This window comes from Gopherus flavomarginatus, chromosome 19 (assembly GCF_025201925.1).
Source record: "Gopherus flavomarginatus isolate rGopFla2 chromosome 19, rGopFla2.mat.asm, whole genome shotgun sequence".
Classification (NCBI taxonomy): Eukaryota; Metazoa; Chordata; order Testudines; family Testudinidae; genus Gopherus; species Gopherus flavomarginatus.
In genome coordinates this window covers 9734102-9758787 of record NC_066635.1, presented here as the reverse complement: position 1 = coordinate 9758787, position 24686 = coordinate 9734102, and the positions used below count along the sequence as shown (strand labels likewise).

General features: G+C 46.0%; 1 protein-coding gene across 1 annotated transcript; it reads right to left on the bottom strand.

The window, feature by feature from the left end:
* Nucleotides 1–265: 265 nt before the first annotated feature.
* NCF1 (neutrophil cytosolic factor 1) lies at nucleotides 266–21374 on the bottom strand. The gene is made up of 11 exons (XM_050928745.1): nucleotides 21161–21374; nucleotides 19217–19297; nucleotides 17480–17555; nucleotides 12359–12524; nucleotides 11335–11390; nucleotides 9860–9982; nucleotides 7856–7963; nucleotides 7291–7408; nucleotides 4791–4898; nucleotides 2695–2831; nucleotides 266–543 (listed from the first exon to the last, which is right to left on the bottom strand). Exons 1-11 carry the CDS (start codon nucleotides 21230–21232, stop codon nucleotides 425–427), a joined length of 1164 nt encoding a protein of 387 aa, XP_050784702.1. The 5' UTR covers nucleotides 21233–21374; the 3' UTR covers nucleotides 266–424.
* Nucleotides 21375–24686: the final 3312 nt, after the last annotated feature.

Genomic DNA, 24686 nt, shown 5'->3' with positions numbered 1-24686 from the left:
CCAATGCAGGCTCATTGTACTCCCTCGGATTACACAAGTATAAATGAAGACTAAATTTGGCCCATCAAGTTTAGAACAATTCAGATTGGTTGAGAGACTGGGGGGAGGGATAGCTCAGTGGTTTGAGCATTGGCCTTCTAAACCCAGGGTTGTGAGTTCAATCCTTGACAGGGCAATTTGGAGATTGGTCCTGCTTTGAGCAGGAGGTTGGACTAGATGATCTCCTGAGGTCCCTTCCAACCCTAATAATCTATGATTCTATATGGGGAACCTCAACTGAAGTGCCATAACCTGTAGCTCTGAGAAACATTATGAGAACTGCCACTCTTGTAGAGGTGCTGAAATTCACCAGAACTGTCCAGTCTGGCTACAGAGTCCTGGCAGAGAATAAGTATCAGCTTTATTTTTTTTTCCCTCAATGGGATCATTTGATCTTGCTCTTCGTGCTCTCTGTACAACGATTCATGATCAGGTCCTTACTGGGTCGTGGCGGAACAGCTGGTTGGGCCTTGGACACGTTTTCCACCATTTCATTTTTCTCTCCTACAAATAAGACATAAAAATATGTGAAAGTTCCATGTCAGACCCACTTTAATATCTGTGCATATTGGTCTGGGACTTTCAGAGAAGGCCAAGTGACTTAGGTACCCTACACTCCCAATGGATTTTGATCCCAGCATCAGTGTTTGATGTCAGTGGGTCCAAAATCTAGTACTAAATCGGGTCCTTCTAAAGGGAACATGGGGGCTGAAAAAATGGTTTAGAATCTGCAAGGGATTTGTTAGTATCAACTCCCATAAAGCCATCACACTCTTGTTCTAAACATTCAAAAATTTCCATCTGGGGAAAGTATTTTTCCCTTCCTCCTCTTTATGTTTTTCTGTGGTTTGCTTTATTCCTGGATTTCAAGGCCAGACAGGACCATTACTCTGACCTCCTGTGTAACGCAGGCCAGAGAATTTCATCCACTGATATCATATGATAATTTACTAAATATGGGCTCAATCCTATATGAGGTGAGAAGTGTATCTTGAAAGGTGCCGAGCATCCTCAATTAGCCCCTAGTCAAAGCAAGAACTAAGCACATCCTTAAATTTAAGCACCTCCATTAAGCAGATGCTTTGAGTCAGGCTCATGTTTATATGTTTTGCTGAACAGGGATGGACACATGCTTAAAGCTCTTTGCTAAATCGTGGCTCTAAAAAGGTGCTCAGCACCTTGTAGGATCAGGCCCTAGATTAGTTGAGGGGGCTGATGTCACAACATTTAGATTCCATACTACTTTTTGATTCACTAAACTGCAGGCAAAGGAGCCAGCAGCAGAGTTTGGATCGAGTTTCAAAGTTGTATCGCAGGTAGCTGGCTGGCTCTTGCTCAGAATTAGCTGATTGCTGGATGTGGGATCGGGATTCAGGAAGGAATTTTCCTCCCAGGTCAGATTGGCAGTAACTTGGGAGGGTTTCACCTTCCTTTGCAACATGGGGGAATGGACCAGTTGCTAGGTTCATCTGGGTATAACACAATCAATTCTCTGCCATTGCAGGGGGCTCAGGCACTGGGTGCACCTGGGTTCCTCCTGTTCTCTCTCTGTGGTTCATAATAGTCTAGTATCTCGAAGTCCGTAAAACGCTTTGGTTTAATTTTGGTTGTTGTGTATGGGGTGTGGGTGGCCTGTGTTAGGTCAGATTAGACAATCTGCTGATCCCTTCTAGCCTTAAACTCTAGGTCTGTAAAGTCTGGATCCAGATGTTTGGTGTGGGCCTCTCTCTGGCTAACTCGATGTGCTATTTAGCTTGCTGTGTTGCTCCACGCTCATTGTATAGCTTCCCATTCACTAGGAATGTCCCAAATGCATTACTGGGCTTTCCATATATTGCCTCCCATTATTTGCAGGCATTTAAGACATTTTAGAAATCAGAAATCATTAGTTTCCACCCTTTGGGGGTTAGTACTGGCCCTTCTGGGGCCTGCCCTATTTCCACCTCCATGATTTTTCATACTCTCAATGCCTTGCTATTCCAGAAACGAATCTAAGCATCTCTTGAACTCATTCCATCTGTAGTCTTTGCTTCAGTGGCCTTTCCCTTTTACTTTTTCCATATATGTCTAACTCTTTGTATGAAACCCACTTCCCTATTTACTGCTCATAGAAAACTGCTTTGTCAGGATTGCAAGAGATTGTAATCACCATCAGATTCATCAGGCCATTTCATAATGAAGACAATTTCTCTAGAACCCCTCAGTCTGTACTGTTCTAAAGAGAATAAACCCAACTCCTTTGTAGCCTGATGCTTGTAAGCGCTAAGCACCCATAGCCATCAGTGAAGGCAATGGGAGGTGCACATGCTCGGCTCCTTGAAAATCTGATGCTTGGCCATTCCTTACAGTCTGGATTGACCTGCCATTGATTTGGTTGCCTGGCACTGCTGTAGAAGTGCTGTCTGCAGCTCAAAATTAGACCAAGTGGCCGTCACTAGCTCTGGTGTGTGGATTCTCCCACTGCCACAAACACCCCTGAGCAACCTCAGCAAGGTATGAGGACTTGCAATGTGGTGGGTAGACTAGGAAGCGCAGTGATATCCACCAGCCCGGAGGCCTAATGCACACGAGGGTCTCCTTGAGTACAACCATCCTCCCCCCTGCTGTACATGACACAGGCTTTCCGTCTAGTGGGTATGTCAGATTGAAACTTACTAATCATGTTGGACTTGTTCTGGAGCTTGCTCTGCGTCTTCATCTTCCTGTACTTCATGCTGTTCCGTCTGTATGTCTCCTGGCTGATCTGCTTCCGGTTTTGGTTGTGGATGCTCTTGACATTTCGGATGGTCGACCTGCGTTGAGAAAGAGTGAATCTTTCAGTTTTTGCCATTTTAACTATCTATGCTTTCTTACTTACAGGTCCCCACCACGGGAACCTTCCCCTCTTGTAGGCCTGGCAGAGTTTCATCCCGAGGAGAGCATTCTCATTGGATTTAATTTATGATTGCTTTGGATTATCCCAGGCAAAAGGACCATGGATTAGTGTCAGCAACTGTGAGCAACCTTATGTGATTTGTTGTGTAAAATCAGTCAGGCAGCATCTAGCTGCTGTGAACGAATGCTTTAAAAAGGAATAAGTAAGTGTGAAGCTAGAATATAATTACAGTAAACAACAGCAACGCTAACTTAGCTCTTCCATTGATCTCAAAGTACATTCCTGAGGAAGGAAAGCATCAGTTACTTGCTATCTAGATCACATAGCAGGTGAGTGGCAAAGTGTCCCATCCATTGGGCCACACTGCTCACCTATGCCTCTTTATGTCAATTGTTTCTGGTATATCACCAGTGTAATTCCAATGTAGGAATTCATGGCTATCAGGGCATTCACACTGTGCGTGTCACACACACACACACTAAAATACTGGTCCCTTTGATATCAATGGCAAAACGCTCATAAATTTAAATGGGATCAGAACCTGGCCCATAGACAGATCAGATTACATGATTTAGGAAGCATGGTTTCAGCCTGTTGTTTCCCAAGCTACACCTATCACACACAACTAAAGTACTGTACAAAGTGAAAATAAACATGAACACGAAGACATGGGGCTGGATTCCCAGCTGAAATAAGATAGCATGCTGCCCCTGGGAGTTCTGAGCAGGTGTTTGCCTCTCTTCTGGGATCTGAACTAAGACCAACTCATTTTCATAACCGGTCCATCAAACAGCTATGAGCAGATGGCACCTACTATCTATCCCGGCTATTTTTTCACATTGGGTTCATACTGTTTACCTAAGTGGAAGAGGTTTCATATTCCATTACCATACCTCTACTCACTCCTAAAATTTCAACACACTTCACATCTGTGAAATTACATGCACTCATTTCATAGCTGCCCTAAGCAGAAGCAATTTTCTTCACAATGGGAGGTGTGTACACCTTACAAGGGCTACTTTGTTTAATGCAAGTGAACAGCAGAACTTTTGGGTGCCTATCCAGACTGAACCCAAACTCACTGCTTTTTGTCGGTTCATCCTTCACTCATAATATCTTTAGGAGTCTCTCTCTCTCTTTTTCTATATAGTGACAACTGCGAACTTCAGTTACTGGTGCCCTATAGATACCTTAGCTTGACTAGATATTTACTGCATGGACATCAGTGGGGCTATGCCAATCCACACCAGCTCAGAATCAGACCACAAGCTGGATTTGCGAATTTATGTATGAAACCTGGCTTGGGATGAAATGAAGAGAGACAGTTCAACTCTGCACTTTCCAGCAGTTGTTGCTGCATCAGCACCAGAGTTTAATTAACTTTTATTTTTCAATCAAAATAAAATCCCTTCCATTAGCTCAAATCCTCCCATCTAGTTTGGCAGCTCCGATTAGTCAAATCTCGGCTCGCTTTTCAAAGACTCAGTGAACACAGTTTGAAAACAGAATCCAATCTGAAAATTAACCAAGATTATCCCCAGAAAAGAAACTGCAGGCAGACACCTAGAAATAAATCTGAGTAGAGATAGTGCTCAAGTGAAGTCTGCATAGGCCTGTGCTGAAAAGAGTTTAGCATCCTCATATCCTAACAACATCAATGGGAATTGAAGTTACTCAGCAGGCATCTTGCAAGATTCGTTCCTTCGTCTTTCTTTTCAGGAAGGAAGCCTTTTAGCAACACTCTTGCCCCACCCCTCACATAGCACTTAAGCAGTTCCTCATTTCTAGGGCAAGCGACAGGCATTCCAACCCACAGCCCGGTTTGCTTCATCACACTTTCTCTACAGAACAATCAGACCTTGTTTGCCCACCCTACCTTCGAGGAGGGGCGCCTCTGTTTCTCAGCTCATTCTTCACAGGGTTGTTCTCTTCCCCAGATTTCTGCAGATACATGGAGGGGTAGTAACCAGTGATTTCTTCCTTCCTGGGGTGTAAAATAACATCACTTACATGTACAGCTCCTTGGTCATCACGACAGCATGTCTATCCAAATCAGGGGAACAACTTACCAAGGGTCTTGGAGGATTCTCCATCACGGATAATTTTAAAATCGAGATGGGATGTTTGTCTAACAGGTCTGCTTGAGGAATGATTTTGGGGGAAGTTCTGTGTTCAGGGTTCTACAAGAGGTCATACTAGATGGTCCTTTCTGGCCTCAGAATCTATAAATCTACCTTCCTGGCAGTTAGCAGTTCTGGGGGGATTATTTTTAATCTCTAGTGGTGACAGCTGACAAAGCAACCTGCTCCTCTTCTCCTCCATCTCAAAACCTGCCTGCAGATACCTCAGAGAGTCTGTCCATTCTAGAGAATGAGCGAGTAAAATCACTACACTGAGAAATGGCTCATATCTTTTAAGGCCTGATCTAAATTCCATTAACTTGAAAGGGAGTTGCATTAAGCCCTTCAAACAAAGCTCATTGTGTCTTTAACATCTGTTTTATTTAAGCAGTAACAATTAAGGCAGAAAGCATCGCCTGAGGCTTAAAGACCATCAGGGAGCCGCTGATGCTCTATGGCAGAAAATGCCCTGCACCAGGATTGCTATAGCAAACTAACAGATTCTGCCCCCCTACCATCACCGCAGACAGTTACAATACTTGGTGCTTCTATGGCACTTTACATCCTCATTGTTTGTAATCAGCAACTAATGAATTATCCTCACAACATGCCTGTGATGTGGCTTTTACCCGTCCCATTTTAAGAGTGAGGAACCAAGGCAGAGCAGTTAGGTGACTTGCCCTGGACACAGGGGTAGTGGGTATTAGGAGCCGGCATTAAACTCCAGCATTCCTGCTTCATAGGCCTCTGATCTGAGCACACAGAACATCTCTCTGGATTGGGTGATACAGTTTCAAAAGGTACCTAGTGGGTGCTTTCAATGCCCTAAACGTTAGCCAATCAGCTGGCTAGAATCCATCTCAATGTACCACTAATTCTACGGCATACAGTAGATTATTACACACACATAAACTATGTTAGAAGAGTATTATTAAGGTTGCAGAGGCAAGCACTCAAAGGTTAGGAATTGCCAGAATTAGGATGGCCTGTGAAGCCTTAATTTTGACTCCCAAATGCAGTATGATACAGTCTATAATTCGGTGCTCGCATCCTATTTTTTCCACAGGCCCCCTGCCTCATTCAGTGCGCAGATGGATGGTGCTCACTGAATGAACAACTATTCAGCATTGTTCTCTCTCCTTGTCGTTGAAATGGATGGTGCCAGGCCTTGTTTACTGCACACTATTCAAACCTGCTCTGAAGACAGAATGACTCATTTCCCTATCGACTTTTCTCCCTACTGGCTCCTAGTCCCAGTCTCCCTCCTCATGCTGCCCCTTCGCCCAGCCTGGTTCAGTTGTCCCCCTGAACTGTGTCTCTTTGTCAGTTCTTATACTCCACCTCCCACACAGACTCATTCTCCTTACCCAGCAGGTCCCCATCTCCCTCAGCCCCTAACCAGCTGCCTTCCCCAGTTGTGATTTGCACTATCTGAGGAGCTAAACCTTCATGCTTCTTCAACTCCACCCCCTTGGCTCTTTCCCCCTGTGCACTTAAGTCAGGCAGCTTCCTCTTCCATGCAACTTGGCGCTAGCCGCAGGGTTACTGAAAATACTTGAGACAGCCTCCCTGCTTTCCATTCCTATGCCTTGCCCCAGCATGACCCACAGCAGAGCTGCAGTTTCAGGCGAAGTCCTGCTCTGAGGAGGCTGGAACAGGATCACTGTGAATGGAATCTTCAGGGCTTTTAGCTGTGCGATAGCAAGTTTCCTCTGCTGAGCAAGTGCCAACTACTAGTTTTGAGAGGCTTATAACTTAGCCCAATTTGTCACGGGGATGGCAAAAGGCACATCCTTGACACAAAGGTGACACACATTTCAAGGTCCTGCTCCAAAGCATGGAGGCACTAAAGCTTTTCAAGGAAAAGGTCTCCCAAATAGTTTAATATGGAGGGGGGAGGGAAATCAATCTATTTTTCCCGAGCCTCATTCTTGGGAACAGCTGAATGTTTGGGGTGAAAATTCCCATCCCCCCAAAAAATCAGTCAATCTGAGGCAGACACCTAGCATGGCAAATTTCAGCCCCAATGATGAAAGTTTGGCAAAGTTATAAACAACTGAAAACAGGGTCTTATAATGGGAAGTGTTAGCCAACCTTAATAATGGGTGATGCTACCAGCTTCATCTATAAAAAACCACCCTATAATTCATGTTGGTAATTAGATTGAATGGCCAGGTTCTCTCTCTATGCCTCCCCTCGAGTGGCCCAAAGAACCAAATCCCATTCACCCTGACATGTCATTTGGATTTCTCTTACCTGACAACCCACCAGCCATCAAGTAGCTTATGGATAACCTCTATGGCGTCTCCTTCTTTCAGCGTGAGCTCATCATCCTCAGCAGCTGTGTAACCTTTTCTGACAACATAGAGCTCCCCTGAGCACAAGATAATAGAAACAAAGGCTTAAAGGGTGCATTAGGTGTTAATATCCAAAGAAAGGCTCCTCAGTGATCCAGGCCACAGGAATGACAGAGACAATACACAAACAATTTATCCCATTTTAAACAAGACCCAGTTTGGATCCAGATCTGGACTTCCTTAAAGTTTGGGGAGGTTCAAGTGCTCGGGTTTGATTTGGGCCCTGAGGTCAGTAGTGAGATACCTAAACTATAAGCATCATTGATCATGGTGCCACTGCATGGGAATTCACACAGTACTGGCTATACTCCTGAAGTCCAGCCCTAGAACATACTGGCTCACTGCAAATTCAGAGAGATGAATCATTTAAGTGCAGTTTCTCCTAGGATTACTCCAGAATCCTGGTCAGGAACATGGAGATGTCCAGTGTGGATCTATTGGTGTGGGTTTGGGTTTTTTTTTACCTGCATAGTTAGGATCCTGCTCTTCAGATTCATCAGGACCTTCCATAGGCTCCAGGTAAGCAGCTGGGACCCAGCCACGTTTATTCTTTAACTGACAGAACCACCAGCCTGTAACAAAGCCAGCAGCAAACAGCACAGCAGTCAATACTATTCATTGTACTCTGCAGGCTGCAGCTCCAAAAACTGTACAAATAAACTCTCACCCCAGGCCTCTGAGCTAGGGGCATCGTCATTAACCTAACTGGACAGAGAGGGAAAAGAGAGAAATAGAGAAGTTAAGGGACTTCTTTGAGTTCACACAGAGTCACTAGCAGGGTAGAGAATAGAATCCAGGTCTCCTGGCTCTGTTCTTTATCTGTGGGACAACTAAACCGCAGAACCATGGGACAACCTATCTTGATATTCATTTTCAGGGGTTACTGTTGTGCCTCTCCTACCAATGAAGCATCAGCAGCATAACTGGAACTGTCTATGGCTTCTGGGCCTAGAAAATCTGATAAGATTCCCTAAGGCCCTGTCTATATTTTGAAGTTTATCTAAGTAGCTGTTCCAGAATATTCTAGAAAACATTGACAGCAACCTAACAAAACCCAAACCCTGGCTCTTTTAATTGACTATTGGACTGGTCATTAAGGGACCTCTGTGTGGAAAGCAATAGGATGCAAAGGAGTGGAAGGTGGACCGAGAAGAGCTGTTGTAAGAATCAGTGGGGTAAAGAGGCTACTGTGTATGTACAAACAAGTCGTGCATCTGCCTCTGAACACTTCACAGTGACTTGACTGAGCAGGATGGGAAGTAATCAGTGTTTCCCTGAGTAGCTCCTGTATGTCTCAGTTTAGAAGTGATTCTGTGTGTCAATCACCATGACAACAGGAGAGGGGAAGTCCACTTTTGTTTTGCAACCATGCAGACCGTAAATTTAGAATGTTATTTCCTCCCTGGGCACCAATCCCAGAAATCATGAGGGAAGCTCAAAGGGCTTTCTAGGATTGCATCACAGCCTCACAAAGAGATGTCCCCTGTCATGTGACCTTCACTCAGGGCAGGATTGTGATCATAGAGTGCTTGCTGTCTTTACATGTGTGTGTATATATATATATATATATATATATATATATATATATATATAGAAATGCTCTCAGCTTCCATACTTAGGGCACAGAAGTTCTTAAAACACATTTTGATATACAGATGCTCACTTTATTGCTACCTTTGTGCTGTGGTAGCACCCAGGAGCCCCAGCCCTGGACCAGGACCCGGTGCTCGGTGTTGTACAACACAGAATGAAAAGATGGCCCCTGCCCCAAAGAGCTTCCCGTCCACATATAGAGTATGTTGCAGGTCTACAGCACCGTGCAAGTTTTCACTCGCTGAGCCACCCCTCAGGAGGGAGGCAGGGGCTGTGATTTACAGACGCACTGGAAGGAACTCCTCCCTGCACTGTGGCTATGTTGCAGTGGTTGTACTGGATAGAGTGGCTGGAACAATTTGTATAGCGGGGGTGCTGAGAGCCGTTGAACCACACTGTAAACCCTGGATATGATGGAAAGCACTTCAAGCACCCCTAGTTCCATCACCTCTGCACGGGGGCCACAGAGCAGCCAGGCGGCTTCCCTGCAGGGGTATCTCCAGCACAGAGGCCTCCCTGGTGGGTGCAGAGATTCCCCCATCCCAGCTACACCTGCTGCCCCAACAGCCCAAAGCGGTTGGAAAGGCACATTGCCTCCCCACTTGGTGTCTGCTGTGGGCTCAGGACTGGCGCCCACAAAACTGTCATAGAATGAATCAGTGGCAGAGCCAGGAAGGGAACCCAAGTGTGCTTAGCGCTCAGGCCTGTTCCCAACCCAATAGGCCTGGCTACTTCTGTGAAAGCAGCTCTACAGACCTAGAGATAGGCCCAGCACAAAAATCCCTGTCTCTACAATGGGCTGAAACAACAAGCTGGATCCAATCAGCCCTGAACTTTGCAGCCAGGGCACATCCCTCCAGAGCAATGGGCTTTACCACTTTCACTCTTCTCCACAATGTCCACCATGTCCCCCGTTTTCAGAGCCATCTCGGTACTGGAGTTCTTCTCATAGTCAGCAATAGCTCGGTACGTCTGCAGGATGATGGGGCCAGTAATGTCTGCAAGAGAGAAGCGGGGACAGGATTTCATGAGCTCCTTTAATCGTTTTCCATCCAGCAGTAAAGCTGTTGATCACCCGGGAAGAGGTTGCGGAAACTCCACAGAACTTCAGTGGAAAGCCCAAAAGTTTCTCACTTCCTAAGGGGTAGCAGTTCGGGTGTTCTCACCACCCTCAGCAGCAATGGTCTTGGAGTTCCTCTAACAAGGGTCAAGAAAAACAGCAACAAGAATTCTAACTGCACTAGCAAGACAGCCACTGTGGCTTAAGGGCCCCAAATGATTATATTCATAACAAAGTAAGCAAGCAGTAGTATTTAGTATGTTGTATAAATGTCCCAGAAAATATTTGCCCATCACAGGCTGCCATCACTCATGCATGAACCGTCACTAAACATTTGCTGCCCCAGGCAGACTGGTTCTGCTGTAAGGTTTCAGTTCTCCCATTGGCAGTAAATGCTCTGCAGACAGCAGTAGCAATGGAATAGCAGGTAAGGTGACCCTGTAAAATATGCACTGGCCTACAGATCCACTATTATCAGCCGGTCCTGAGTGGGAAATGGTGTTTGCAGAAGGGAGGGGAAGCCCCACAAGCCAAGCAGGCCCCTGGCTGAAGGTTTGAAACCTTACAAGGAAAGAAGAATGGGTTTGACTTTCAAGGAGACCTAGCCTACCCGCTCCAGTCATGCATGGGAAGCGTCTAGAATGAAGACGGATTCTGTACGAAAGGAAAAAGGGCAGCGTATCCATGTTCTATCGGGTGCCCCAAGCACAAAGAGAGGAACTTGGTTTCTGTCAAGTTCTATTGAGAAATAACACTACTGCAGCATAAGGCCCCAGTTCTGCAAACAATTTAAGCACGTGTTTCAGTCCATCCTTACTGGGCATATGCGCTTTGCTGGATCAGGGCCGACCGTGCTGTTGGACTGCAACCTCCAGTACAATGTGTTCATTCCGAGTGCATGAGTCTGGCACTTAGTGCCACAGTGGGTCTATATTGGACCTGCTTTGAGGCTGCCATCCCTTCAGGCTGGCTTGGAACCCTCCATTCACCACTCCAGGGGCAGCTTCTCAACTTACTACACCCACCCTCCAGGCCACTTCTGCAGAGAAGGCCGTGCTGCTCGGTGTGCAGCTGGCACCTCCTGCTCCATGGCTGAGGAGATTTGCCTTGCAGCAGGGCCAGCTCTTGTACCAAGGGACAAGGAAGCTGATGCTGTGCTGAACACTGCCCACCCTAGAGATTGTTCTTCCTCTGTTGATATTTTCCCACAGTGCTGATGGAACCATGTGCTCACTGTGGCTAGAGCGGTTGCTTACCAGCATCAGAATAAAAACCACAACTACTTCTTACCTGCAACGTTTTTCTTGGATTCCTTTGGCACTAAATATGTCTCTGGTTTCTTGATGCTAGATAAACAAGAGTGAAGTCAGTTTAATGCCAGTGGATCTTGACTCTGTTTTCTCCCAGTTCCTATCACCAACAGGGTTCCCTTCCCTCCATACAAAGAACATAAGAACAGCCATACTGGATCAGACCCATAGTCCATCTAGCCCAGTACCCGGTCTCAGACAGTGGCCGGTACCAGAGCATCAGGGGAGTGTACAGAACAAGGCAATTTGGAAAGATCCATCCATTTTCCCCTCCTGGATTCTGGCAGTCAGAGGTTTAGGGTCGCCCCAAGCACAGGGTTACATCCCTGACCATCTTGGTCATCATCCCTGCACCTCCAGGTCCAGTGTAGATGTACCCTTGCAAGACAGGGAAGGCTATTAGAGGGCTCATCAACTATTTAAAGAGATAGTAGCCAATTCCTATGCAATAAACAATGAAAATAACCTCATCTTTGGGCAGAGGCCAGGCCTGAAATACTTCAGCCCGATAGTCACTCAATCTTTCTGAAAATTTGATCTGGAAACAGGGGCTTAGAATGGAAATGCGCAGGCAACATTAACTATAGCTGTTATTAGTGCTCTGGCTATGTAATATATTATATCATATCATATATTATTTATATATTCTAGGATATTAGTCTCCTATTATAGTAATAGAAGAAATCTGATCATGTTAATCAGAACATCAGCAACTGAGTAGATGAGAACTCCTCCCCTTCTCGCTGGGGTAAAGACAAACATAAGAAAGTTGCATACAAATGTGTATGTTACAAATTTAACATCAGTTTGAGTTAGATTCATAGGTTATAAAGCCAGACGGGACCATTGTGATCATCTAGTCTGATCCACTGCCTAACACAGGCTGCAGGACTTCCCTGCATTACCTCCTGTTTCAGCTAGAGCAGATCTCGTAGAAAGATACCTAGATTAGATTTTTAAGTGGTTAAGACACCCTGAGTTCTGGTAAAAGTGGCGGTACTCACTGGCTGTCTGTGGGTGGGTTCAAGTCATCAGGCCTGACTTTGAAGAAGTTCAGAACATGGGAGCATCGGGAAATCTTGCGCGGCAGATTCAGCAAGGTGTAGCAGTATTCAGTCAGCGTGCCTTGTCTGTTCTGTGTAGACCGGTGGCCATCAAACCATTTGGGTGCTAGAAAAGAGCAAAACTAGGGAGACTTATATTTTGTGACCAGCGCTTTTGGTAGAGCTGTCCACGCAGTCACCTCGATACCGAACATCAACCTAAAAAAGAGCTGAGTAGAACCCAAAAGGTTCTAATCTATAGTGACTGTTACTCAGATGGCTTCTTGCTCCCTTTTAAGGTAATGGAATTTGGGAGCATCTCAAAGTGTCCTCAGATGCCACAGGGGACATTTTTGAAAGCGGTGGCTACTGCTGACACCAAATGGGTGCCATCAGTGCAGCTACATCCCAAGGGTGCTTCGGAAAAACGTGTCCTTGGCAAACATTTTGAAAAGCCCATCGTAAATACGGACCTACGTTTTTTAAAAGTTCTGCTGCCAGAGCACAGAATTCCTCCCTTTGTCAAGCCAGCAGCAGAAGCCCAGTGGCAGCCAGTTGCACACCCTGGATCTAAGCAGAAGCTCTGCAGTGAAGACAGACAGAGCAGCTTTGTGGAGAGAGTACTAATCTGAGCAGATTGCTTCCAGCCCCCGCAAGGGAACAGGCCAACGGAGAGAGGAAGACCTCATGTTAGTGCTGTGGCGCTCTAACGTAATCCCCATAGCTATCACCAGGGTAAGCCCACCTCAGCTTCTTATGGGCCAATAGATTAGAACAAAGCTGACAGCCTTTGTTCTAAATGGTCCTGCTTCACTTCTGAGTGGCTGGGAGATCACCTCTCTCTCTCTATCAGAACGCAGGCTGAAGCATCATAAACACAGTCCTGGAGGACGAAAAATATCGACCACCACTTCTGAGCGATATCATTACACCAACTTTACCACCTCTCCCCCCCTGCTACCATAGACTGCGCTACGTGGAGGCGAAGTAACTATGCCCAGGGGAGAAGCTCTCCCATCAGTGTAGGAGCATCTTTCTTTAAGCACTCCAGTGCCAACGCTGCATTTTAAGCAATGACCTGCTCTAAGGTCACCGGGGAAGAATGCAGCTGAACAGAGAAGTGAACCTGGGTCTCCCAAGCCCTAGTCGAGTGCCCTAACCACTGGCCCATCCCACATCTCAATTTCTAACAACTTCCCTGTGCAGCAGGACCGTGCTATTGCCACCCTTTGGCAGGCAGAGATCTGAGACGCAGAGAGGCTAAGGGGAGCTCTAGTCTTAGAACGCTACAGCAGTGCAGCTGCAATGTTAGACACAGCTTCGCTGACGGAAGGGGTTCTCCTGTTGGCACAGGTAATCCACCTCCCTGACAGGCGGTTGCCAGATCAATTTAACAGTTCTTCTGTCTACCTAGCGTTTTATGCACTGGAGGTTAGGTCAGTATAATTACATCTCTCAGGGGCATGGATTTTTCACATCCACAAGAGATGCACCGATACCAATGTAAGTTCCCAGTGTAGAAAAGGCCTAGGTAACTAAGACCACACAGGAAGTCTGTAGCAGAGTAGGGAACTGAACTGAGTCCCAGGTAGTGCCCTAAGTAGGGCCAACCTTCCTCTCAATTCCACATACCGTTGAATTGCCATGTGTCTCAGAGCAGCAGTGATCACACCTCAGACTCAGTGACAGGAGATGCCCTGTTAACAGAAGCCCTACGCCTACTGAACAGAAGCCTACAGCTCTTGGATTTAATAATCCAATTTAATCTACTGGAGGGGGAAAAAACCTCCTCAAACCAGACGATGACCAAGAGTGGACAAGTGAAGCTAGTTACTCAATCTGAGCTAGAATTCGTTGTTACATATTACATTGTTTACAGATTGTTCACACAGGAGGGAAAAGAGATGGGGTGTATGAGGAAGGAAGGAGATATGAGGATGTGCATTAATTCTTTAACTCTGCAGTAGGAAGAACGGCAGCAGGGAGGCCGGGCTAAGTTCCTGGCAGAAGGTGGAGAGAGTATAAACAAACTGTGGAGATAATACAAGGAAATTAATGTCTCTGCAATTTTTACTAGGTCACCTCACCCAGTGTGTTTGCATTAGATAATGAAATGATCAGTACATTGTCTTGAGCACTCTGAAGAACACAGGTGCATGCATAAGTTACAGTCCAGTGCAACCACTAACTTCACCCATTAACAAGGCTAATTCTTTCAGTTCCGCAAATCAATACTACTACGTGCCTGTTCTGGAGCACACCCATGTGCCTTTAGGCAAATCAACACTATAAATATACTGCTTGTTACTGTGTTCAGGGGGCAGGCAGAGGAATGAATCTCAGCACTGTTATGGAGGGGTGCAGTTTGCATTTTGATTCATTCTTTCCAGGGAAATAAAGGTCTATCTTGAGATAGGTCTTTTGAAGGTCACCTCGGTACCTCACTATCAAATGTTATGGGAACCTGTGGTTTATTTGTGTAAGTGGAAGCCAAGAAAATTCCCTTCTAACCTATAGGGTCCCCACCCATAAACATGTATTAACCCCTAGCCAGGGACTAGATTTCCCTCCCCCAACCTATGGGCACGCTGCCAAAGAGCTCGGCTCCCACGTAGGTCAGATTTTCAGACACGCTCAGCATCTAGCCGCTCCCATCGTTCTCAGCTGTTCCTGCTGTACGAATAACTTCATGCATATCCTGGCACACAGACAACACACCACAGGCGTCATGTTATCTGTGTCAGGCTTATATTCATTTGGTGTCTTGTGCACCGTACGGCACGTTAAAGACTGCACATTGCTGTGGCAACTGTAACTCTCAAGTGAGTCCTTTGAATTTTATAATGGAGAGTGGTTTCCTGCTGTTTATTCTGCACACCTACAGGCCCTATGTAAGACAACAGGCCAGAGCTTCAGCCGTGGCTCCCCAACACACTAGTAATGATTTCTTAATGGAGTTTTTTGTCTGTTTCTTTAGTTTATTGAGAAAAGTGGAACAACAAATTTTTCCTGCTCGCGTGACTCAGAAAGGTCTGAATGGATTTCATTCAGAATTTCAGCGAGTCCTGTGTTTTACCAGAACTGCTGTAAGGGTTACAAGCAGCTCTCCTGGCTATGCTGGTGGATCTTACAACTTCCTCAAAATGTACAGATGATGTTTCTGGGGCCTTTCAGCAAAACCAAGACACAGCCGCTACAGTCTGACTATAGCAACAACTTTGCAAAGGAGGCAAGAATTTTCATGCACCAGGACAGGAGGCAGATGAACATACCACTTTGTCTTTCCCTTTACGACCACCATCTTTCACTGCTAAATCCAGCAGACCAGATGTTGGGCGTTCCTCATATCAAAGGGATTTCATTAAAAATAGAGCAACAAATGCTGACAGAGAAATATGACCCCACCCACCGCAGCGATTACAGTAACTAATATCAACAAAGTGAAATCATCTTTGAGAAACTACTTGCGTTTAAAACTGCTTATGAGGACAGGGGAAAGTACAGCGGGGACTTTGGGGGCATTCCCCAGCCAATGGCAGTTAGTAGGTTTGCATTTACCCAAAGGTTACTCAGATCAGTGACAGGGACTAATGCCAAATCCAGCTCCCAGTAAAGTCCATGGGCAAATACCTCTTGATTTCAGTGCAAGCTTGATTGAGTTCTAATCCTGATCCACTTATTCACTCAGGTAACTCCAAGAAAGAATTATTAATGGGTATTTCTATGCATGCATTCCCTCAGAAGCATTCATGAATGAATCCTCATAATCACTCTGAGGAAGATAGGTAGCATTATCCCAGTTTTACAGTGAGGTGCAATGACTTGCCGAAGACTGGGAACGGAACACAGATCTCCCGACTCTCACTGCCTTAACAAGTAGCCACAAGACCTGAAAAGCTTTCTGCCTGCCAAGGATGGTGCTCAGGCTGACATGGGTTTTTTTCAGCGATCGCTCATCCATCCCTAGATTGCAAGAGGGAGACGTGGCTGGGACCGAAAATGGGTGTACATTAATGTACAACTTCCAGGGGCAGCTAGGCCATTTTCCCTGCAACTGCCAAAAGTTGAGCTATAGGCAGTTACTGATCTGTGATCTGAAACAGTAGGTGAAGCGACTGTTTTATTTACAAAAGTGACAAAGAGTCTTGTGGCACCTTATAGACTAACAGACGTACTGGAGCATGAGCTTTTGTGGGTGAATACCCACTTCGTCAGATGTGTGTGGTGGAAATTTCCAAAGGCAGGTATAAATATGCAGGCGAGAATCAGTCTGGAGATAACGAGGTTAGTTCAATCAGGGAGGATGAGGTCCTCTTCTAGCAGTTGAGGTGTGAACACCAAGGGAGGAGAAACTGCTTTTGCCAAGACTGTGAATGGCTAGCCAACCACAAAAGCACTATCGGCTCCCTTGGTATTCACACCTCAACTGCTAGAAGAGGGCCTCATCCTCCTTGATTGCACTAACTTCGTTATCTCCACACTGATTCTCGCCTGCATATCTATACCTGCCTCTGGAAATTTCCACCACACACATCTGATGAAGTTTGTATTCACCCACCAAAGCTCATGCTCCAAAACTTCTGTTAGTCTATAAGGTGCCACAGGATTCTTTGTTGTTTTTACAGATCCAGACTAACACGGCGACCCCTCTAACGTTTTATTTACAGTAATTTAATTGGTTTGTTTTTTCTCTTTTTTTAAAAACAGAAGCATGTCAGTTCACCTAAAAGCACCTACCAATTCTGCTGAAATGACTCTAAAAGCACTGACACACTTTGCAGCTGTATCGTGTTTTTCTAGAGTTGATCACCTACACTTCAGAAAATATACAACAAGAAGTACACCAAGTCCTTTGTGGTGTTCATTTAGCCATGTCTCCCTCTAGTGCAGAGTTCCAGTTACTACAACAGTCTGCTACTCACACCTAATGGATTTACTGTATAGTTCCAAAGGTCTCAGGTCCCATCCCCGCTGAAGACCATGGTGTCTGTGTGTATGCAGACATATTACATGGGGGCTGCCATCCCTTTTCATTCCAGCTTCCTGCCTTGAAGAGATTGGCTGCACTATACATCTGCTTACCTGGTAAGTGAGGGATGATCCTATTCTCAATGTTGATGTCCCCAGATTCAATGGGAAACATTTCCTTCAAGGATTTCTAGCATGAGAAGAGAAACCAGTATTAGGTGCACAGTTCAGTCAGCATATCCAGGCCAAATTCCATCAGACTCCTAGAGTGCTCATCCCTTGGGCTCAGGCTGAGGACACCGGTAAAAGAGACCCAGGCCCTGATTTTCCAAAGGCCTCAACTTGGTCTCTGGTTACACATCCAATGGAGAGCTCAATTTTGCATCTCATTTTATAGCACCTAGACAGCTAACTGGCTGATTGTGCTGACAAATCAGGTAGCTAGCATTAAAAGGTCAGATCCTGATAGCTGATGGCACTCAGCACCTTGCAGGATTGGGCACCCATCAAAGGACTTTAGGTAAAAAAATTTCAAAAGTGCCTAAGTGACTTAGGAGCCAGGTTCCATCTTTTCAGAAGTGACTTTTAGGCACTTAGGTGCCTCTGTCCCATTGTTTTTCATTGAGATTTTGGCTCCTACGTCTCTTTTGAAAATAAGAACGTTTTACCCTTTAACACTGAGTTCTTAATACAAATTGTAAATAAAGGCAAAGAAATAATCATCAAATAATAGTCTGCCCCCATCTGGGGACCAGAATACTTTCCAAACTGGAATAAAGCTTCACAACACTTGTAAGGGAAGGCGTATTATCCAAGTGTTACAGATGGATAAACGTCATTCATGATTAAGTGAACCTGAAACCATCAACATACTGCAGCAGCAGCAGGCTCTTCTCGTGCGTGGCACTGGAGATAATGAGTTAAGAGAAGCCAGTCTCCCAGGAAGCCCTGGGACAGGATGTCTGTACCTTGTGGTAACCAGTTCTCCTGAGGGCAGTTTATATCCAGCTTAACTTCTCACTTCATTGGAGTAAAACGTTGCTAGAAAGAAAATTACTTCCAGACTCCTCTGTCTGGTGAATGACAAACCCCTGCTTGGAAGGTGCTAGAAAAACGGCCCACAGCCTTCTTCCAAATCAACCTAGTAAAGGCTGCTACTTAAGTGGCTGAGGCCACTTAATTCCTGTCCCTCTCCTGAGGAAATCTGACCACATATGCTCTGAGGTCACCTGGCCCAGACTGAATGCTACAAGTTTTATATTATGGTTCTGAAAACCTATGTGCAATTTCCACTGAAGTCACTGTGAACCTTCCCTCACCTTGCATAAAAAGCGTAGGCATCCCCATAGCACAGTGATGAGCGTGTTATAAAGGTCTCGTTGGACAGAATATGGCCTCAAGCCTGAAGGGGAGTTCCAAAGAGGATGTTCTCAGTGGTGGCGGATGACAGAACAAGGAGCAATGGTCTCAAGTTGCAGTGGGGGAGGTCTAGGTTGGATATTAGGAAACACTATTTCATTAGGAGGATGGTGAAGCACTGGAATGGGTTACCTAGGGAGGTGGTGGAATCTCCATCCTTAGAGGTTTTTAAGATCCGGCTTGACAAAGCCTTGGCTGGGATGATTTAGTTGGTGTTGGTCCTGCTTTGAGCAGGGGGTTGGACTAGATGACCTCCTGAGGTCTCTTCCAACCCTAATCGTCTATGATTCTATAACCATACCAGAACAACCTGCAGAGCACTCTCCAAAACGGACAGAATTTGGCCTTTGTTTTTGCCTTTTAAGCTCCTCCAGGCCGCTGCCCCCACAAGCCAGAATTAGCTGAACCAATACGAACCAAGAGTTGACTTACATGAAATTCATATATCTCAGTAAATTTTCGATAGACTAGTTTTTCGGTTAGATCTTGCCATTTCACCAGGAACATGTAAACCTATTGAACAACAAACAGAGTTCAGATTCTGCAGTTTATTCTGTGGGACCCCAATTTTTACAGCCATGTAGAAACAATCGTTTGTAAACCATTTTCCAAGAGACACCAGGTAGATAGCCTTGTTTGCACACACACACTCACATACTCAGCATGTCTAGCTACAATCCATCTCCAAACCTGTGTCAGTGACAATCCTCATTTTTCTTTATTCACAGAAAACTCAAGAAGCATATACAGTACAGCAGTTTCTAGCACAGTCTGGTACAAAGGGCTGATTTTCCCATAAACAGCCATTCAGCAGATACCACATAGGACTCCCCTATCCCCCACTCCATTGACACCACCCATGGTGCCAATCTAGACTACCTGCTTGTCTGCTTCTCTCAAAATACCCCTGTGCTTTCTTCTATACTGCCCCTAGTAGTGGAATGCCCTCCAGAACTGATCCATGAGGCTAAAGTCCCATTCTCTTTCATATCACTTCTCAAGAAGACCTTCTGCTGCAGTGCTTAGAAGAAAATCAGCCAACTCTGTAGAGGCTCAGCTGCAGGGCAGTTGAGTAGAGGCAATATTTAATTACAAAAACCTAAACGAAAAAGTAGAACTGGTTGAAAACTCCTATTTTATTTCCATTAAAACTTTCATTTTTTTCCCATGCCAAATAACTCAGAATGAATTTTTAAAAATTTTCATTTTGGTTCATCAAAAAATTGAAAATTTCATCAATGCGGAACTGTTTTCACAGAACATTTTTATTACGGCGAAAATTGTTTTCCCACCGAAAAAAAAATGTTGATTGAAAAATTTCAGCTAGCTCTCCTGTATACAGAAAAGAGATTAGGGATTGAAAAGGTTAGCCAGAGAATAGAAATACAAGAGAGACTGGGGAGAAACAGAGAGCCAGGAGAATTGCTTTTCCAACAGTGGCAAGTGATCACAAACTCCCCGTGACACGCTCCATGTTAAAGCTAGAGGTGATGTGAGCCATGGCGTTCAGTTCCAATTTGCCCCAAAGTTCTTGGTTCTGAGCACCCCTCATTTTGTTTCAGCCTGTTACAGGACTGGCCAACCTGAGCCTGAGGAGGAGCCAGAATTTACCAAATTACATTACCAAAGAGCCACAGTAATACATCAGCAGCCCCCCATCAGCTCCTGCCCTCCAGCCTAGGGTGACCAGACAGCAAATGTGAAAAATCTTGGGGGTGGGGGGTAATAGGCACCTATGTAAGACAAAACCCCAAATATCGGGATTGTCTCTATTAAAAAAAAAAGTCAGGACATCTGGTCACCCTACTCCAGCTGCCAGCACCTCCCACCTGCCGGCAGCCCCACCAGTCAGCACCTGCCGCAATCATCTGTTTTGCATGCACAAGAGGCCCGGGGGGGTTGGGGAGTGAGGGCATGGCAGGCTCGGGGGAAGGGATGGAGTGGGGGCAGGGCCTGGGCCAGAACAGTGAGCACCCCCTGGCTCATTGGAAAGTTGGCACCTGTAGCTCCAGCCCCAGTCGGTGCCTATACAAGGCGCTGCATATTAACCTCTGAAGAGCTGCATGCAGCTCCGGAGCCACAGGATGGCCACCCATGGCCTATTACAAAGATAGGAATCAGCCAAGCAGGTGAGATCTGGACCCAAACTCCCCTGAACACTTGGGTGTTCAGGTCTGGAACAGACATTTCTAACTACAATCCAGCCTACTGTCTCAGCTCAGAAGAGCAGCAGCATTCCCCCAAAATGTTACTTTTAGAATCTCTCTTTCAAGGTATTATTTAAAATTGAAGGTAAAACAAAGCCAAGAGGAATTATACCTAAAGAAAAAAAACCCTTCAGTTTATTGCTCTGCAGTGTAATCTCCAAGTACTTACATAATGTTGGCTGGGAAAAAACCTTTTCTCGAAGCCCAGCAGCTCAATGTGTCTGATGTACGTATCTTCCATGGCTGAGGCTGGCCCCTGTACTGAATGCTAGAATCTGGCTGGTCAGCTGGTAGTAAGACAGAGCTGTTTGTCTGGACGCTCCCTGCTGCCCTCTCCGCCTGTGCATCGGGCAGCTTCTTGTATCCACGCTGAAAAGGGGAAGTTGCACTGAATTGCTTCACCAATTGTTGGTTTTATGAGTGGGCTGTTTCCTGCTGAGAGTCTGAGGACCAGGAACTAAATAAATCCCTCTACGTTCAGCTCTCTCTTTCCTTCTCATCACCAAAAGTCTGCAGGAGCCGTGGGGAAAAGCGAAGATGCTGTGAGAATCAGGATCCAGATGCCTCAACAGGCAACTGAGAGGGCTTGAACCCCAAATAAGCAACTGAATGAACAGGCCGTCTACCATGTTATTGTGTAGAAAGAGATGTCAAGTAAGGTCTTTTGGGACAGCACGTGATGATCATTAGGAGATCTGTGTGCAGGTTTGGGTTACGAATGTAAGCAGGTGTCTATGTGCAGAACATTGCCACTGGAACCAGGGTGCAATGCAGCATCACCGTGCAGCAGTTGGGGGAGAAGGGAGATGCAGGGAAGGGCCCCTCCCATGCTGGTGGTTGACATGAAACTAACTCCAAGCATCGAGCATTGTACAACCCAGGGAAAGGCAATGGTGGAGCATGGAAGTTCATGGAAAGTCACTGACACTGACGAGGAAACCTGTCTTGGGAAACTAAGGAAGGAGGGAGCTTCCCCCAGTCTGTGTAAGCATGAATTACCGTGGGCTGAGAGAAAGAAAACAACCACTACCTCTGTTACAAGGGAAGGGTTTCTTTGAAGTGAAGGCAATCCAGAAACATCTGAGCAGGGGGCTGTCTGGGAACCTCTGGCTCCCCTCTAGGGCAGAGGGCATGTGAGAAACTGCTCAGAGGCAACAGGTAGCTTGTACTGGAAAATGGAACTGAGCTAATACAGCGGTGTAAAGCCTGAGGTTGCATCTTTGTGTTTATTTTCTGTGTAACTTGGGTTTGCTTTTCCGCGCTATTTCATCTCTGAATCGTTGACATTTCTATTACATAAACTGTTTGTTTATTTTTACCCTAAGCAGCCCTGATGTGCAATCTACAGCCTCTCGGAGACTGATAAGTTGGGGCGGGTTTTACTCCCTCGAGAGTGATGAACCAGAAGGGAAAAGTCCCAGTGTCTGGTAGTTAAGAACTCAAGGAGACAGATCTGAACCAAAAAGGCTACTGAGGACACCAGGCAGGTGGACGCCAGGGTGAGATCCTTATGCTTACAGGCTGGCTACTGGAGTCAGAGCTCTGAGCATTAGCAGCACGACTTTAAGGCACCCGAAGTTACAAGGGAGAACCCCATAGTGGTTGGGGTGATCCCCAAACACCCCAGGGGGTGTAGTCGTTACATGAGTTGTACCCCAATATCAGCAACCACGCCAAACACTTGCAGTAACAGACCCTAATGGATTCAAAGTGAGGAAACAAAGTACAAGGTTTATTATTTTCTTTTGTTTATTTTGGATTAAGAGAAACAGAACACAGAAAGGGGAAAGTGAGCCAGTTAGCGTGCTTGGACACTGTTGACAAAGAGCAGCGTGGCAGCTTATGTTTGAAATACGGTCCTCCGCTGGGGGAATTCAGAGGATCAGGTGCTAAGTATTTTGAATGGGAGGAGTAGAATGAGGGAGATGGACCCGGGCTGGGAAACCAGCCAGACCTTATTCCCTGAGAGCTGGCCAGATGGCAGCTCTGCAGGGACGAGGTGGCACATGACCTCCAGATGGCAGAGCTCAGAATGCAAGAGGAGAAAGCTAACGAGGGGGCAGAAGAGGAGGCCCACCGGTGACCAATGGAGGCGATGGAAGCAGAGGAATGAAAATACCAGTGGCCAATGGGGGCACAGAAAATACAGCTAAGAGTGCAGGAGCAGCAGAAAGGTATTCCTCAGCCTGCAGGTAATCACCCCCCCACACCCCCAGCATTCACCTAGCTGGGACAGACTGCCAACACTCAGCCTGTATTGATACTTAACTGTCTTTATAAGAACATGCCAGGCCGGTGGCATCGTTAAGGACAAATCATCATCTATACTGATCCCCAAAATTTCAGTAAAGATTTCCAGGTCTTCACTGGTTTGGGCAATGAACTAGGACAAATATAAGCAAGCTGTGCTACTAAGGTTTCAAATTTCTCCAGAATCATACCGTGTAAAGTTTAGGGAGCTAGAGAAGCATGACAATATCAATCACGAGGCGTTTATGCACAAAATGTGCGATTATACAGAAAATATGGGCAAAAACGAAAGGGCCAGAAGGGGATTATGAGAAATAAATCAACCTATTTGCTCAGGAACATTTCTTTAATGCTTGTTCAGATGAAATCAGAGCTGTCCATGGGAAAAGCATCCTGACCTAGTGAAGGTGGCTACACGGGCTGCTGATTTGTATTGTGGATTGAAAGAAACCCCCAAACGGAAGGAGAAAGGCCCAGATTTGTTCACGGGAGGAAGCCAAGGCCAAATATACCCCAAACAGGTACCCCCAAGTAACCCAGTTACAAACCTCTGGCCTAGGATGTAGGCCCAAGGAAATGCCTGTACTGAGAATATGAGGAGATAGTTGCCTCAGGCTCAAGACCCAAACAGGTTAACACAGCTATGGTGACCTCAGGACCTAACGGGGATGTTGGTAAACTTTGTAAGGTCTGAACCTATGGAGGTGGACAAGATGTTAATTGAAGATGCCCAGGTTGATGGCAGGGTATGCTATTCCTGGAGAGGTACAGCTGTGCAGACTGCACTGGTTAAAAGGGAGATGGGCAGAGAGTCTGACATGCTCCCAGGGGAAAAATGTCAGACTCCTCTTTATAGGAACTTGTGAAGTCACAGCATAGGCGGAGTTGGAATGGAAGGGGGCGACATATGCTCTGACCGTGGGAATGTGGGATGATATCCCTGCAGACTCTGGCTGGAAATGACATCATATCTGTGCCAGGGGAAAGTGTGCACCCCAGAATCCCTTTTGCCTGGCCCTGCAGAGGAAGAGAGAGAGGACAGGAAAACCCCTTTACTGGGCAGGGGCACATTCCCAGAGAGGGGGCACCAGCTCCTTTCAGTGAAGCAGCCCTGCACAGAGCTTTTGTTAAGGGTCAGGACACAGACACTTCCCTAGAGATCAATAAGGGAGCAGTGCATAGCACCACCCCTGCAGAGAATAATAGGGAAGAGGGTAGAATATTTAAGGAAGCCCCAGTGGGAAAGAACAAAGGCCCCAGGGAGCCCTACAAACAACACCTATTCCCCTAAAAGCACAGGGCAGCGTTACTGAGGGTAGCTAATGACTGCCATTTGCTGGTCGTCCAGGAGTAGAGAGACACTGAAATGCTTCAGAGGAATTTTTATTGGCCCACTGTAATCCTGGACAGAAAGGAATATTGTAAGTCCTGTGACTTGTGCCAAA

Excerpts from the sequence above, each read along its gene's own strand:
- NCF1 (XM_050928745.1), bottom strand. The coding sequence starts at position 21,232 with ATGGAAGATACGTACATCAGACACATTGAGCTGCTGGGCTTCGAGAAA. Across the intron at positions 9,983-11,334 it reads ATCCAAGAAAAACGTTGCAG|ACATTACTGGCCCCATCATC; the intron begins GTAAGAAGTAGT and ends TCTCTCTTGCAG. Across the intron at positions 7,964-9,859 it reads TGTGGAGAAGAGTGAAAGTG|GCTGGTGGTTCTGTCAGTTA; the intron begins GTAAAGCCCATT and ends GCTTTGTTACAG.